General features: G+C 39.9%; 1 protein-coding gene across 5 annotated transcripts in view; it reads left to right on the plus strand.

Moving 5' to 3' along the window:
• Window positions 1-446: 446 nt before the first annotated feature.
• Window positions 447-13,880, plus strand: part of LOC125451140 (terminal uridylyltransferase 7-like) — an 81,912-nt gene continuing 68,478 nt past the window's right edge. Inside the window, exons 1-3 of one of the 5 annotated variants that reach the window (XM_059644623.1) lie at window positions 451-559; window positions 10,463-10,612; window positions 12,039-12,561. In XM_059644623.1, coding sequence (XP_059500606.1) covers window positions 12,063-12,561 — 499 coding nt within the window. In that variant the 5' untranslated portion in view covers window positions 451-559; window positions 10,463-10,612; window positions 12,039-12,062. Of the gene's footprint in view, window positions 560-10,462; window positions 10,613-12,038; window positions 12,562-13,880 lie in introns of those variants that run through there. The other 4 variants (XM_048527914.2, XM_059644625.1, XM_059644624.1 and 1 more) reach the window with 4 other exon arrangements.

The following is a 13,880-nucleotide window of genomic DNA, read 5'->3' on the forward strand; positions in this document are numbered from 1 at the left end:
TTCTACAAATTATTCTCTTTGTTTCGAGTACTTTTCATTCTGGAGAGTGTTTCTTTTAAACAAAAAGAAAGATTCGGCTCATTATTTTCAAAAGAGACAATTCACTGTTTGGGAATTGGGAAATCAGTCTCGTCCAAATCTCGTGCGGCAAACTTCATTGCAGTCTTGAAATCCTGCAATGGAGCTACAATCCTCTGATTCAACACTGGGTGTACTAAGTAATCTAAGATCACTTTGAAATTCAAAAATAATCTCAATTAACTATGACTGCAGCACCTTCTCACAAAATTAAATCATTGAAACCGAGGGAAGGGGGCGCATTAGAATCTCGCCCGACGTATTTTCTATACAGTGTTTATTTGTTCCTGTCAGTCCATCTTGCAGTTTGGTTGGTGGCCTGCAGGGACAGTTTTTGTGGAGGTTGTGATTGAAGGAAGGTTGTTCTCCACTCCTCCGGAGACGGTGCGGTGGTTTGTGTCGGGGTTCCTCTGAGCGGAATGCGCAGCGACAGGAAGGAAAGCGGTAAAAGGAGCAGCTCAGAGACTGAGCGGAGCCACAGGTGAGCGAGCGAACGTCTTCCTCCTCCAGCCTCAATGCCTTGTGCAGGGAGAAGTGGAAGCGGCTGTTTTAAATTGCTCGGTAACGGTTTTGTGGGGGGACTAGGCCCCGGGCCTTGGTGCTGGAATTAGTCATTGCTCCTACACCCATACACAGTCCACACATTTACACTGTTATTGATCCTTCGTTTCCGAGGGTACAACTTAATGATTCTTTTTCTCCTCCTCAAAAAAATCCATACTTGGAACAGTTAAGGCTTAAGGAGTGTAAGCAGAAGCTGATGTGACTGCTTCATTTTGGGTACACCACGACAGAGGTTTGGTATTGGTTGGTGAGTGTTGTAGTTAGTGAGGCAGCAAGAGTCAAGTTATTTCCGGGTATTGCCCCTCAGTGCTCCCGTCCCGAGGCGAAAGTAAAATTGATCCAGGAGTAGAACGACCTCTACTCACTTTCGTATCTTGTTTGTTTCGGTGCCAATTTGTTCCCACTGACAGTCTGGAATTGCTCTGATCAGAATCTCAAATAACTAGTAGTCAAAGATTTGAGATTAGATGGCAGGATTACTGTGTTTGCTGCTGTGGGTGTTGTGGTGCAGTTCAATGGGCATTACGTGGCTGCTGTTTGTGATTGAGGCCCAGTTGAGGATCAACAGACTATAACAATTCTGGCCTCAATTGGTGTACACACAGGGGTGATATTCCACAGATGTCATTGACTAGCAATGTGGAAACAGAACCCTATTAAATTCTCCTCCTCATACCTAAAGCATGACAGAAAGATAAATTCTACAAACTTTAAAAAAAAATGATCTGGGCATTGTGAGGAAGATCATTATTTACTGCTGATCCCTAATTGCCCTTGACAAGGGGGTGTAAAAAATGTATTCATAACATCTTGTCATTTCTGGCTCTGTCAGCATTATTACCCACCCTTAATCACCCAGCATTATTACCCACCCTTAATCACCCAGCATATAATTAAGAGACTGGAGTCCTTGTAGGGCAGTTGAGATAAGTATGGCAGATTCACTTCCATTAATGATGTTAATGAATCAAAAGGGTTTTTACAAATTGATTGTGGTTGCATTGATGTCGTTAGGCTTGCATCTAATTCCAGATTTTCACTGAAAATAAGTTTCAGCATCAGACGTGGTGGGATTCAAACCTCAGCCCTGCCAAACGACAGTCTGGGCTTTTGGATAGGCAGTCCAGTAACATTACCACTACTACTGCCTGCTGCTTTTTGCACTGCTACAGTCCATGTAGCCAAAGTATTGTTGGGAAGTTAAGTTTTTTAAACATAAATAAAAGTAGGAGTAGGCCATTCAGCCCCTCAAGCTTATTCCACAAATCAGTGAAATCATAGCTGAACTGATAGAATAGTATCCATAAAATCCTTACAGTGTGGAAACAGGCCATTCAACCCTTCAAGTCCACACTGACCCTCTGAACAGCATTCCATCCAAACCCACCCCACTACTCTGTCCCTGTAACCCTGCATTTCCCATGGCTAATCCACCTAGTCTGCACATCTCTGGATGTTGTGGCAATTTGTAATGGCCAATCCACCTAACCTGCACATCTTCGAACTGTGGAAGGAGACTGGAGCACCCACAGGAAACTTGCGCAAAGTTGGGGAGAATGTGCAAGCTCCACATGGTTGCCTGAGGTAGAATCAAACCCAGGTCCCTGTGAGGCAGCAGCGCTAACCACTAAGCCATTGTGCTACTAAATAGGATATTTAGGGCAGGATAAATTGCACTTAGGTAATGATTAATCGACGATAGCATGAATTTGATAAGGGAAGATCCTGTTTGGCTAACATGCTTTAATCCTTTGAGAAAGTAACAAGGGGGTTTGATTTGGTAGTGAAATTCATGTTCGCTACATGGATTTTAACAAGACCTTTGAGAAGACCTGAGATGGCAGACTGGTTTTTGAAAAAAAAAAGGCCCATGGGATCCAGGAGATGTAGCAAGCTGGATTAAAAAATCAGCTGAATAATAGGAAAAAAAGGGGGAATTGACAGGTGTTTTTGTGATTGGAAGGCTGTTTCCAGTAGGGTTGACAGGGCTCAGTACTAATTCCCCAACTTTTAGTTGCCATGTATATTAGCAATTTGTATGTTTTTAATTCATTCACAGGATGTGGGCATCACTGTCTAGGCCAGCATTTATTGCCCATCCTAATTGCCCAGAGGCCCGTTAAGAGTCAGCCATGTTGCTGTGGGTCTGGGAGTCACATGTAGGCTGGACTTGGTAAGGATAGCAGGTTTCCTGCCCCAAAGCACATTAGTGAACTATATGTAAGTAGCAGGGATGTGATCAAGACTTTTGCAAATAACACACAAATTGGCCATGTGGTTGGTGGAGAGCAGGATAGCTGAAGGTTGTAGGAAAAAAAATCAGTGAAGTGGTCAGGTTGGCAGAAAGGTGGTAAATGGAATTCAACCGAATTAGATGTAATTATTTTTGCATTTTCCAGGAAATGAGCATCATGATGTCAGTCACTAAATATTACAAGAAGGTTTTAAATCCAGACAATACAAATGCAGAAGCCATTGCCTTCATAGGGAGTAATCACTTTTATTTTGGATCAGCCTGAGATTGCACTGTGAATCTATAGGTGAGGTCAGATTCTGTATCAATAACTAAAATTACCTGCAAATTATGACCATTAAACTATTTTAATAAAACAGTAAGAGACAGGATAAAGATATTGATTCGGTTTCCAATGATGCGTGCCTTTGTGGTTTCTACTTCTAAGTCACATGCCTTGGTACTTGGTGATGAATTTCATATCAGGCCTAGCTTTGGTGGAACCTGTTGCCTGATTGCTTACCAGAACCCGATGTCCATTCAAAAGAAGTTGCAATTTGGAGAAATTAAAGTGCTAGAACTACAAGCTGGTGGCATTACTGAGTTCAGAAACCTATCACATCATTACATCTTCATCTCCTGAACAGATCCCCTTGATTGAATTCCATTTGCATACTGCATTTCATTGTACCTCCCGTAGGGGACTGTAACATGTAGCAGGAAGGCTCAACCAATTTTAAGCAGCATGACAAATCAGGCAAAGTTATTAACTTCTGCTCTATCAAACCGATGAGGGAGCAGAGTTTTTACTGAACCTACCTGGCTAGGCTTTCTGAGTCCAGTCTTTGGTTCACAACAGTTCAGGCCTGATTTGGAATCCACTTAGACCAGAAAACCATAAAGTGTAGGATCAGAATTAAGACCATTGGGCCTACTGAGTATGCTTTGCAATTCGATGATGGCTGATATGTTACTCACCACATTTTCCTACCTCCTCCCCATTACCCTTGATACTCTAACTGCGCAAGAATCTCTCTATCTCTGTCTTAAATACCCTCAATGTCTTGGCCTCCAAAGCAGTCTGCAGCAATGAGCTCCACAGATTCACCACCCTCTGGCTGAAGATACTCCTCCTCATCTCAGTTCTGAAGGGTCACTCTGAGGTTGTGCCCTTGGGTCCTAGTCTCTCCTGTTGGAATCATCATTTCCACATCCACTCTATCCAGGATTCTCAGTATTCTGTAAGTTTGAATGAGATTCTTCTGCATCCTTCTAAACTCCATCGAGTACAAACCCAGATTTCTCAACCACTCCTTATATGGCAAGCCTTTCTATCTCAGGATCATTTTTTTTTTGTGAACTTCCTATGGACAAGGCCAGCACATCCTTCCTTTGATACTGGCCCCAAAACTGCTCACAATATTTAAATTGCAGTCTGACCAGCCTTATACAGTCTCCGTAATACTTCCCTGCTGTTCTTTTTTAGTAGCCTCAAAACAAATAGTATTAACCAACTGAGCTTGCAGCTTGTACTCCTTAACTTTGAGTTAAAATGGGAGATTAAGCAGTGGATGATGTCAACAGATGTTTGTAGGAGAAATAAATTCATCTTAAGCTCTTTTGTACACTTCCTAGCAAACTAACAGTCCACAGGCAGGCAGAGTGAGTGGAAAGACTGACCCAGGAAGACCTTTTATAGTAGAATGTGAGAAAATAAAAAATGATGTGGAGGTGCTGGTGTTGGACTGGGGTGGACAAGGTCAACACCAGGTTATAGTCCAACAGGTTTATTTGAAAATACAAGCTTTTGGAGCGTAGCGCCTTTGTCAGGTGGTGAGAAAGAAGCACACAGACACAGAATCTATAAGTAGAAGAGTAGTAGAGTGACACAACTGATGAGGATGTACGAAACAAATCTAAGATGCTGCTAAATCTTTAATCAGTCAAAAGGTTTTAATTGATTAATATGTATATGTAAATCTCCGAATTTCTTTCGAGTCACTGTCCTGGGAGAACTAAAGGGTTTATCAGAGTAAAGAAGAGGTGATGTTTTAGGCCAGGCAGTGCATGTTAGGTGTGAGGTCTTGTTTAGAATCTGTTTGCGTTTTGGTTTGGAGTCAGACTGGTTTTATTTCTAAAGTAGGAATTTATAAAATGCCACATTGACTGACGTTGAATGCCACATTAAAATCTGTTCCTTGAATTTATAAAAGGACAACGATAGAACCTTATAGAATGAAAGCTAAAATTATAATCTAAAGATTCCCTACATGAGTATCAAAGTCTAAACCTTGGGCATTTTTCACACCGAGGGTGATGTGTGTATGGGAGGATCTGCCAGAGGAACTGGTGGAGGATGGTACAGTTACAACATTTAAAAGACATTGGATGGGTACATGTATAGGAAGGGTTTAGAGGGATATGGGCCAAATGCTGGCAAATGGGACGAGGTTAGATTGGGACATCTAGTCATCGTGGACAAGTTGGACCAAAGGGTCTATTTCTGTGCTGTATGACTCTAAATATGGAGGTCAAGCAAGGCAAAGAGATACACAGTGAGTGACAGCATGCTGGCAGGTGCAGAGGAAGTGTCCATAGATCCCTGGACGTAGCAGGATAGGTGGTGAAGTTGGCATGATTATAGAATGTAAGAGCAAGGTGGTTATGCTGGAACTGTATACATTTTTAGGTAGGTCATAAAATGAGTTGTGTGCATGCGGTTCTGGTTAACGTATTGATAATGGATATAATTTAGGAGAGGTAGTAACGTACTGGCAATGTCACTGGACTAGTCGTCCAGAATTGCAGGCTAATTCTATGGTGAACAAGTAAAGAACTGAGATGCTGGAAATCTGAAACAAAAACAGAAATAACTGGAGAAATTCTGTAGGCCTGGCAACATCTGAGGAGAGAAAACAGTGACCATCAACTCAGAGTGCTGGAGGGGTGGGGGAGAGGGGGGGTTCCGGACCCAAAACATTTACTCTGTTTTCTCGCCGTAGCTGTGAACAGAACTGCTAAGTTTCTCCAGCAATTGCTATTTTTTTTAATCCTCTGGGGCCATTGGTTCAAATCCCACTATGGCAGATGCTGAGATTTGAATTCAGTGAAAATTTGAAATTTGATCTGGCCTAATAGCATCCGTGTAGCCATTGTCGATTGTCATTTAAAATTTTTTTAAAAATCTCCACCTCTTTGGGGAAGGAAATCCGCCATTCATACCTGGTCTGGCCTATGTGTGACTCCAGAGCCACAGCAATGAGTTGATCCTAAACTTACATCTGACATAGCCCTAGCAAAGCACTCAGATCAAGGGACAATTAGGTGTGGGCAATAAATGCTGTACACCCACATGCCATGAATGAATCTTTTCGTAAAAAAAAATTGGAGAGGATACAGAGGAGGTCTATGAGACTATTGCCAGGATCGGAAAAATTCAAGAGGACAGGATTGTAGCTGGGGTTATTAATCTTGGGAGCAGATGAAGCTGTGGGGAAATTTGATTGATGTGTACAAAATTGTGAGGAGGCTGGTTGGGAAGAGTTGGTTTTCTTTAGCAGAGGGGACTGTGGCTAGGGTGGTTTATGGCTAAAGTTGAAAAGATGAGAGGGGAGATGAAATATGTTTTCATCCAGTAATTGATATAGGGATCCAAAACGCTGTCTGAAAGAGTTGTAGAAGCAGAAATCCTGATCTCATTTAAAGGATGTCTCGATATACAACCCAAGTGGCACCACTGGCAGAGTTGTAAAGAAGGTGGAGGTACTGGGTAGATTGGCCATAATTTTCCAAAACTTTAAATGCTGAAAATGTCTCAGCTATTCAGAAAAGTGCAAGTGCTAATACTTTGATTTAAGAAAATCCTTGTTATAGCTGTACAGTGCATTGGGGGTGCCACAATTAGAGCACTGCTTGCAGTTTTGGTCTTTTTTAAATTTACACCCCAAGTGGCACAATTGGCAGAGTTATAAATAAATGCTGGAAAGTGGAAATCAGCTGGCAATGGCACAATGGGCCAAGTGGCCTCTTTCTGTACCTTTAACTCTGTGTTACTATGATTTTCTATAATTCTAAATTTAAAAAAGACCAAAACTGCAAGCAGTGCTCTAATTGTGGCACCCCCAATGCACTGTACAGCTATAACAAGGATTTTCTTAAATCAAAGCATTAGCACTTGCACTTTTCTGATAGCTGAGACTTTTCCAGCATTTAAAGTTTTGGAAAATATGGCCAATCTACCCAGTACCTCCACCTTCTTCTGAAGCTGCAGAAAGTAGGTCTACCAATGCAAACAAATTGTCAGCCTAGTCTATTTATTTTGCTGATACTTTGTCTTTTGTAATAATTATTACTGGCAGTTCCTCCCTTTTACTGCATGATTTTCTGTTTTCTATATTCACGGATATAACTTTGTCATTGCTGAAAAAGAGAAAACCACATCAAATCCAACTCTGCTAAAAATTATAACGGAGGCCATTTTAAGGTGATCAGTTGGGCTTGCAAAATCATCCATTTGCACACACTAGAAATTACACGTATTAATTCACAGGATTCTATTCTACATAGGCAAAAGGGATTTGTCTGTGCATTTCACCTTCTCTACCGACAAAAGTGTCATGGAGACCGCCAGTCTCTGTTACATTCTGCATGGCAACAGCCTGACCAATTAGGGTTTTTCATCCAAGATTCAGCCCCTGCTACATCTCCATGTCAACTGTGGTCCAACCAAAAGCATGTTTCTCTCATGCTGTATAAGTTGGTGTTCCATTCCCAAGTTTGAATATTTGTGTGTCAGCCCTGATGAGTGCAAGACAAAAAGCTTTGAATTTGTGCCTCTTTTTTGCAGTGATGTATGAAGGGCAAATGTTAACTTTCACTATTCCTTCTTGTTGTAGACCCATAGAAGCTCTTATTGCATGTTTTTTACATTACATTTCTTCGTAGTTCACAAGACCAGACTCCTTGAAAGTATTTTAAGAGATTAGCCTAGACCCTAATATTTTCTTATTTTATAGTTCGATGTGAAGTACGTGTTCCAGGTGTGATGTGAGTGGTCAAACTATTCAACGTTAAGCAGAACACAGTTTATTTAGTTAAAATGCAAACAAAAGAAAGAGGAATTTAGAATAACTTAACTATTGGAAAAGTTAACTGAATGATAGATACAATACCTTACTAATTAGGAACCGATGGCCTAACAGTATTATCGCTGGACTGTTAATCTGGAGACGCAGCTAATGTTCTGGGGACCTGGGTTTGAATCCTTTCATGCAGATAGTGGAATTTGAAACCAATGAAATATCTGGAATTAAGAATCTAATGATGACTGTGTATCCATTTTTGATTGTTGGAAAAAACCTATCTGATTCACTAATGTCCTTTAGGAAAGGAAACTGCCAACCTTCCCTGGCCTGGCCTACATGACCCACAGCAATGTGGTTGACACTTAACTGTCTTCTGGGCAATAAGGGATGGGCAATAAATGCTGCCTAGCTGGTGACGCCCACATCATCCAAATGAATAAAAAAAACCTTACTAATTAACTGTTCCAATATAATAACATCCCGTACGCACGCCCCTTGGCAGAAAGCTAAATTCAGGTACAGATTCTCACATGCAGTTCGCCAATCCAGGAGGAAACAATATCAGGAGAGATTTCAGAGAAAGTAGCAGCTAGGAATCCTTTACTGAAGCTCCAACTTTTCTGGGACCCAAATAGCTTCTGACTGTCCAGCTAAAATAACTAGATATGAAAGTTGGCAATTCCCCTTCCATTGTTACAGCTGCTTTTTAAAACAAAACCAATTGTTGACTTAAGCCATCTCCAGTAGCCACTTCTGTACCTCTGCCTTTCCATCTTCTTCAAATAAAACCAGGACAAATTAGCCTTTTTGAAATGACAGCATCATCACAAAATTTATCCTTTTTTTAGAAAAGCTTTTCTTTTGTAGTTTTCCAAATTTTTCCCAACCTTTGAGCCTCCCATTAATCTTTGCAGCATTGTGCACCTTTCCCTCCAATTTGTTGCCATCCTGAACTTCCTTAGTTATCTAAAAATACTTCATCATTCTCATTGTCTTTCCTAGAATATGTTTTTGCTGAATGTTATGAAGTATCTCCTTAAATGTCTTCCACTGCTTCCCTAATGTCTTAGCTTTTAAACTTTTCTCTAGTCTGCTTTAAGCAATCTACCTTCATATCTTTACAATTGCATTATTTTAACTTTAAAAACTAGTTTCTGACTAAACAACTATGTAATGTTGTTATCAGTTTTCCCTACACAATTCCTTAATGTGGACTGTATTTAGTGCCTGTCCCAGTGACTGGTTTGAAGGCTGAAAGAGCATGCTCAATCCAGCAGGCAACCTGCCTGCCTCTTGTTGACTCCATGATTATGGCATTGGTTGATCCAGCTGCCTGCATGAGGCGATTGAAGCTCTTGATTGTGCCATTATTATCCATCATCACAGCATTTAACCAGTAGCAGCTGGGAGCTACACCAAGTAGTTTTCCCTGTGCAGGCTGCTGGTGGGTGGATGCGCTCGTCACTGAACTTTTGGGATCATTGAAGTAACCCCCCACCCTCTTTGAGGCTTACCCCACCTCTTCCCCCACACGTCAGCTTCCAAACCCTGCCTCCATTTCCTTGCTCAAATTACAAACTTCCTATAATGCACAGGTCACCTCGACGCCCAAATGAAGTGCTGCAATAAGAATAGCCACAGCTCCTATTGAGGCTACTAGTACCTGAAAGCTGCACACTGAGACAAGACTCCCTGTCCTGTCTGCAGTTTCAGGGCAGGTCAACCATTCTTCCCTGGGCAGATTGCTCACTGAAACTTTAGCTGGCAATCTGCTATACAGCTGGAAACAGATCCTGTGATCCAACTCATCCGCGCCGACAAGACATCTCAATCTGACTTTGTCCTATTTACCAGCATTTGGCCCATATCCCTCTAAACCCTTCCTACTCATATACCCATCCAGATTCCTTTTAAGTGTTGTAATTGTACCCACCTCCACTTCCTCTGGCAGTTCACACCGTACACACACCACCCTCGGCATGAAAAAGCTCCTCATCGGGTCCTTTTTAAAATTTTCTCCTCTCGCTTTAAACCTAGTTTTGAACTTCCCCATCCAAGGAAAAAGACGTTGGTTATTCTCCCTATCCATGCTCCTCAAGATTTTATGACCTCTATGAGGTCACCCCTCAGCCTCCAAGTCCATGGCACATGTATATTTTAGCCCTATTAGATTATCAATTAATCTTCGTTATAATTTACCAAGACTAAAATAGCCCATTCCCTGGTTGGTTGGACAATATATATTTATAAGAAATTTCAGATTACATTCTACAAACCCATTCAACTTGTTGAGCTGAAGGGCCTCTTTCTGTGCTTTATAGGCTCTCAAACTCTATGGCTCATTCTCAGGACTGCGTCTGTGAATAAGATTTGAATAAACTAAATGAAGACTACAATTGCCCATGGTATTGTAGTGTCTCTTCTAGAGTACTACTGTGTCTTACAGCGTAGATACTGTTTTGAAGGCTATGCACTATTGCTGACGATAACTTTTTTTCTCTAGCTATTTTTTTAACTCCACCAAAACTGAGTTTACATCTGAATTTTTTGACGTAGCAACTGTGAAGAAACAGTGGTTTATTTCCAGGGTAATAAGTGGCTTGGAGAGAAACTTGGAAGTGATCGTGTTCCCATGCACTTATTCCCCTCCTTGGTAAGTTGCTGCAGTGGATTTTGTCAGTGTTTCTCACTAAGGCTACATTGTAATTTGTGTAAGGTACTGACTCATTGAAGACATATTTGGTTATATGTAATATTTTTGTATTCCAGCTATGTGTCATAAATTGACAGCAGAGAATTTTATGAAATGGTAACACCCATAACCTCACCATGAACAAGTAATGTCCTTACAGAGTAGCAGTATCCCATTGCTTGGAAAGATTTAGGGAGAATGAATTTCACAATTTTTACTTTGACACATAATTCTGATGAGTTCATTCTGAGTAATGCTAACATGCATGACTTTTATTGCAATAATAATCTAAACCAAAATATTGAGTTGAAATAACGAAACACAGGAGATTTTCAGACTCCATTCTTCCTCTTAATTCTGAGGAAGTCATGTTTGACTTAAAATATTAATTAATTTCTTTCTTCACAGCTATTGTCAAACTACCTGAGTATTTCCAGCACTTCCTGCTTTTATTTTATCTCATTCTCGAGGTCAAAGTTTGGTAATAATTTGTTTTATTGTGTTTAATTTGATCAATTAAATAATGTAATTTGCTCAAATCTAATTCGATATTTCCACAGTTTTGGGACGTTGTTAAGTTTTATTTTATGCTAAAATTAACTTTGTAGGAGGGTGAGCACCAAGATGAAACAAGGTTCTGGATATGACTGAGAGAGACAGATAGCTTCAGAGTGAGAAAGTAGTATAGAACTGGGAGAGATCACATGGGGAGAGATTAGAGAATCTGTCCCTCTTCTTTGGAGCAGAAAAAGCTCAAACAGAGGTTGGCCAATGGTGTAAGTAAGGTGGTAGAAAAGATTTTAATAGGAATAATCAAAAGAGAATTTCAATAGTACTTGAAGGGGAAAAGAATTAAAGGCTGGTGGGAGTCTGTAATTCTCTTCCCAAGCAACTTCTAGAGCTAGGCAAATTAAAAGTTTCAAAATTGAGACTGATGGATTTTGGTTAGCCAGGGCTCCAAAGGTTATGAAACCAGGGCAACTAGATTGAGTTAAGATACAAAGCAATCATAATATAATTAGATGGTGAAACAGACTTGAGGGGCAGAATAACCTACTCATTCAAATTTTTGTAAAACATTTGTTTTATACTTGGTCTTAGATTTTGCTGAAAGTTGGGAAAAACTCACAAAATTTCCGCATCTTTTCTAGGAAGAACACAAGTGTGCGTCGGGAGAATAAAAATCAGCTACGGTAATCTCTATAGTCAGATAACCTGCTGACAGCCTGCTGTACAGGCTCATGTAAAGAATAACTATTTGGACAAGCTAGCAAAGGATTCAACCTGCTCATGAATATATAGCACCAGGTGGCAGACATTTTGGGAATGGTTAAAAGATTAAGTGCAATGCTTTCTGTAAAATAAATCTTTCTGCTCCAAATTGTAGGCTCTTATATTTTAATGAACTGAAATGGAGGAAAGGCTAAGTTTTCCCAGAAGGAGCAAAGAAATGGTCATCAACAAGGAGGAAACAAACTCTTGGAGAAGCATTCCACACCACGAAAATCATTTTGCACCTGGAAGCTACTCAAAAAAATTTAGTAAAAAAACAGAAATGCCAAAGCAAAGGGAACTGCAAGACAGTTATGGTACTAGTCCAAGGAAAGGGGCTCAACTGATCACGAATAGTCCAAATGCGCCTGTAAGAGCAGGAATACGATCCAATGATGCACGCAGAGAAAGAGATAGAAAATGGTTAACTGGTGAATGTTCTCCTGTTCAGAACACAGAAAAGAAGTGGAGGGACAGTGCTCTTGAGTTGAAGTACAAATCTCCAGCAAGAGGCTTTGAGTACAATAAAGCAGAACAAAACTTCAAGGCTCATTGTGGCAACGATAAAATCAAAAATGTTAGAAAACACCTTCATAATGAATATGTAAATGATGAAATGCCTGGAAGGCAAACAGAAGGTATTTTTTTAAAATAATTCATATTAATTATCCTCTCCTTTTCAGTTACTACCCTACTACTCCTCCCTCGCAATTCAAATTTGGTGGTCCTGGTTTGCAGGTTTTGAAAAACATGCAACTGTATTCCTTCCTTTGTAGCCTTTTGTAAACCACTGATGAAGAGTCACCAAAATTTTAGAAATTGCAATTGCCCAGTTATAGAAGTGCCACCTGCTTGAAATGATCATGTATTAGCATTTACTTGCATAAAGTAAATTGTGAGCAGAGTGATATTTCAAGAAAAAATAACTAAGTTTTCATAATGCAGTGAATTTTATGCATTTTTGCTGAGTATTGCATCAAGATAGTGTGATAAGCAAGACCCATATGTTAATTTCATATGTTGAAAAAGGATCTTTTCATGCAATTATTTTTTGAATACTTCTGAAACCAAAATTCTGAGATATGTTAGCTTTAGCAATATGCAATATTTGCAAATCAATGGAAGTATAAATTTAAGGTTTATAATTGGTCCCAAGGTTTCACGCACTGGCCCAGCAATGCTTACATAGCTAGCTTTAATTCTCACTTAAAAGTGCTGATATTCCTACTGTTAATGCTGATTGAAAGCCCTCACCTAATTTTGGTACTGCACATTGTTGGATATTTAAAGAAAACTGGAACATAACTGACAAAACATGCTTTCACTTCTGTTCTGGAGTTGCCTTTTATACGTTCCTATCTTGAAATGCCATTCCGTCTCCTTTCAAAGTTTAAAAATTAAAGTTTTATTTCTGTGACATCAGGAATTGCCCTTATTGGTTATTTCCTGGTGACCAGAATTTGAACCAATAGACAGTTTTTGCATGACTGTGTTAGACTTCTACCTGATTTAAACAAAAGCAAATTACTGCTGATGGTGGAAATCAGATATAAAAACACTCAATAAATACTGAGATGATAAACCAGCATCTGTGAAGAGAGACGCATGTGTTAATATTTTAATTTTAAATGAGATTGATGTATGTTGAGAGGACAGGACAGACTGGAATTCTTCATGAATATTTTATATCAATGTTTAGCCAAGGAAAGTTCTGACAATGTATCTCTAGAAACATAGGTGGCAGAGGGATAGGGAGGAGTGAAAATTGATAGGAGGCGTGCATTTAAAAGTCTACTCGTACTGAGATAAAACATGCCTGATAGTTAGGGGAATTGCTAATGGCAATAGCAGAAGGGCTTGCCATAACCTTTCAAATTTTTCCAAGATAATGGACTCTTGCTAGAGGACTCAATGGATTTGTAAAAGGTAGATCATGTTTGTCTAATTTAGATGAAGG

Source organism: Stegostoma tigrinum, chromosome 3 (assembly GCF_030684315.1).
Source record: "Stegostoma tigrinum isolate sSteTig4 chromosome 3, sSteTig4.hap1, whole genome shotgun sequence".
Classification (NCBI taxonomy): Eukaryota; Metazoa; Chordata; class Chondrichthyes; order Orectolobiformes; family Stegostomatidae; genus Stegostoma; species Stegostoma tigrinum.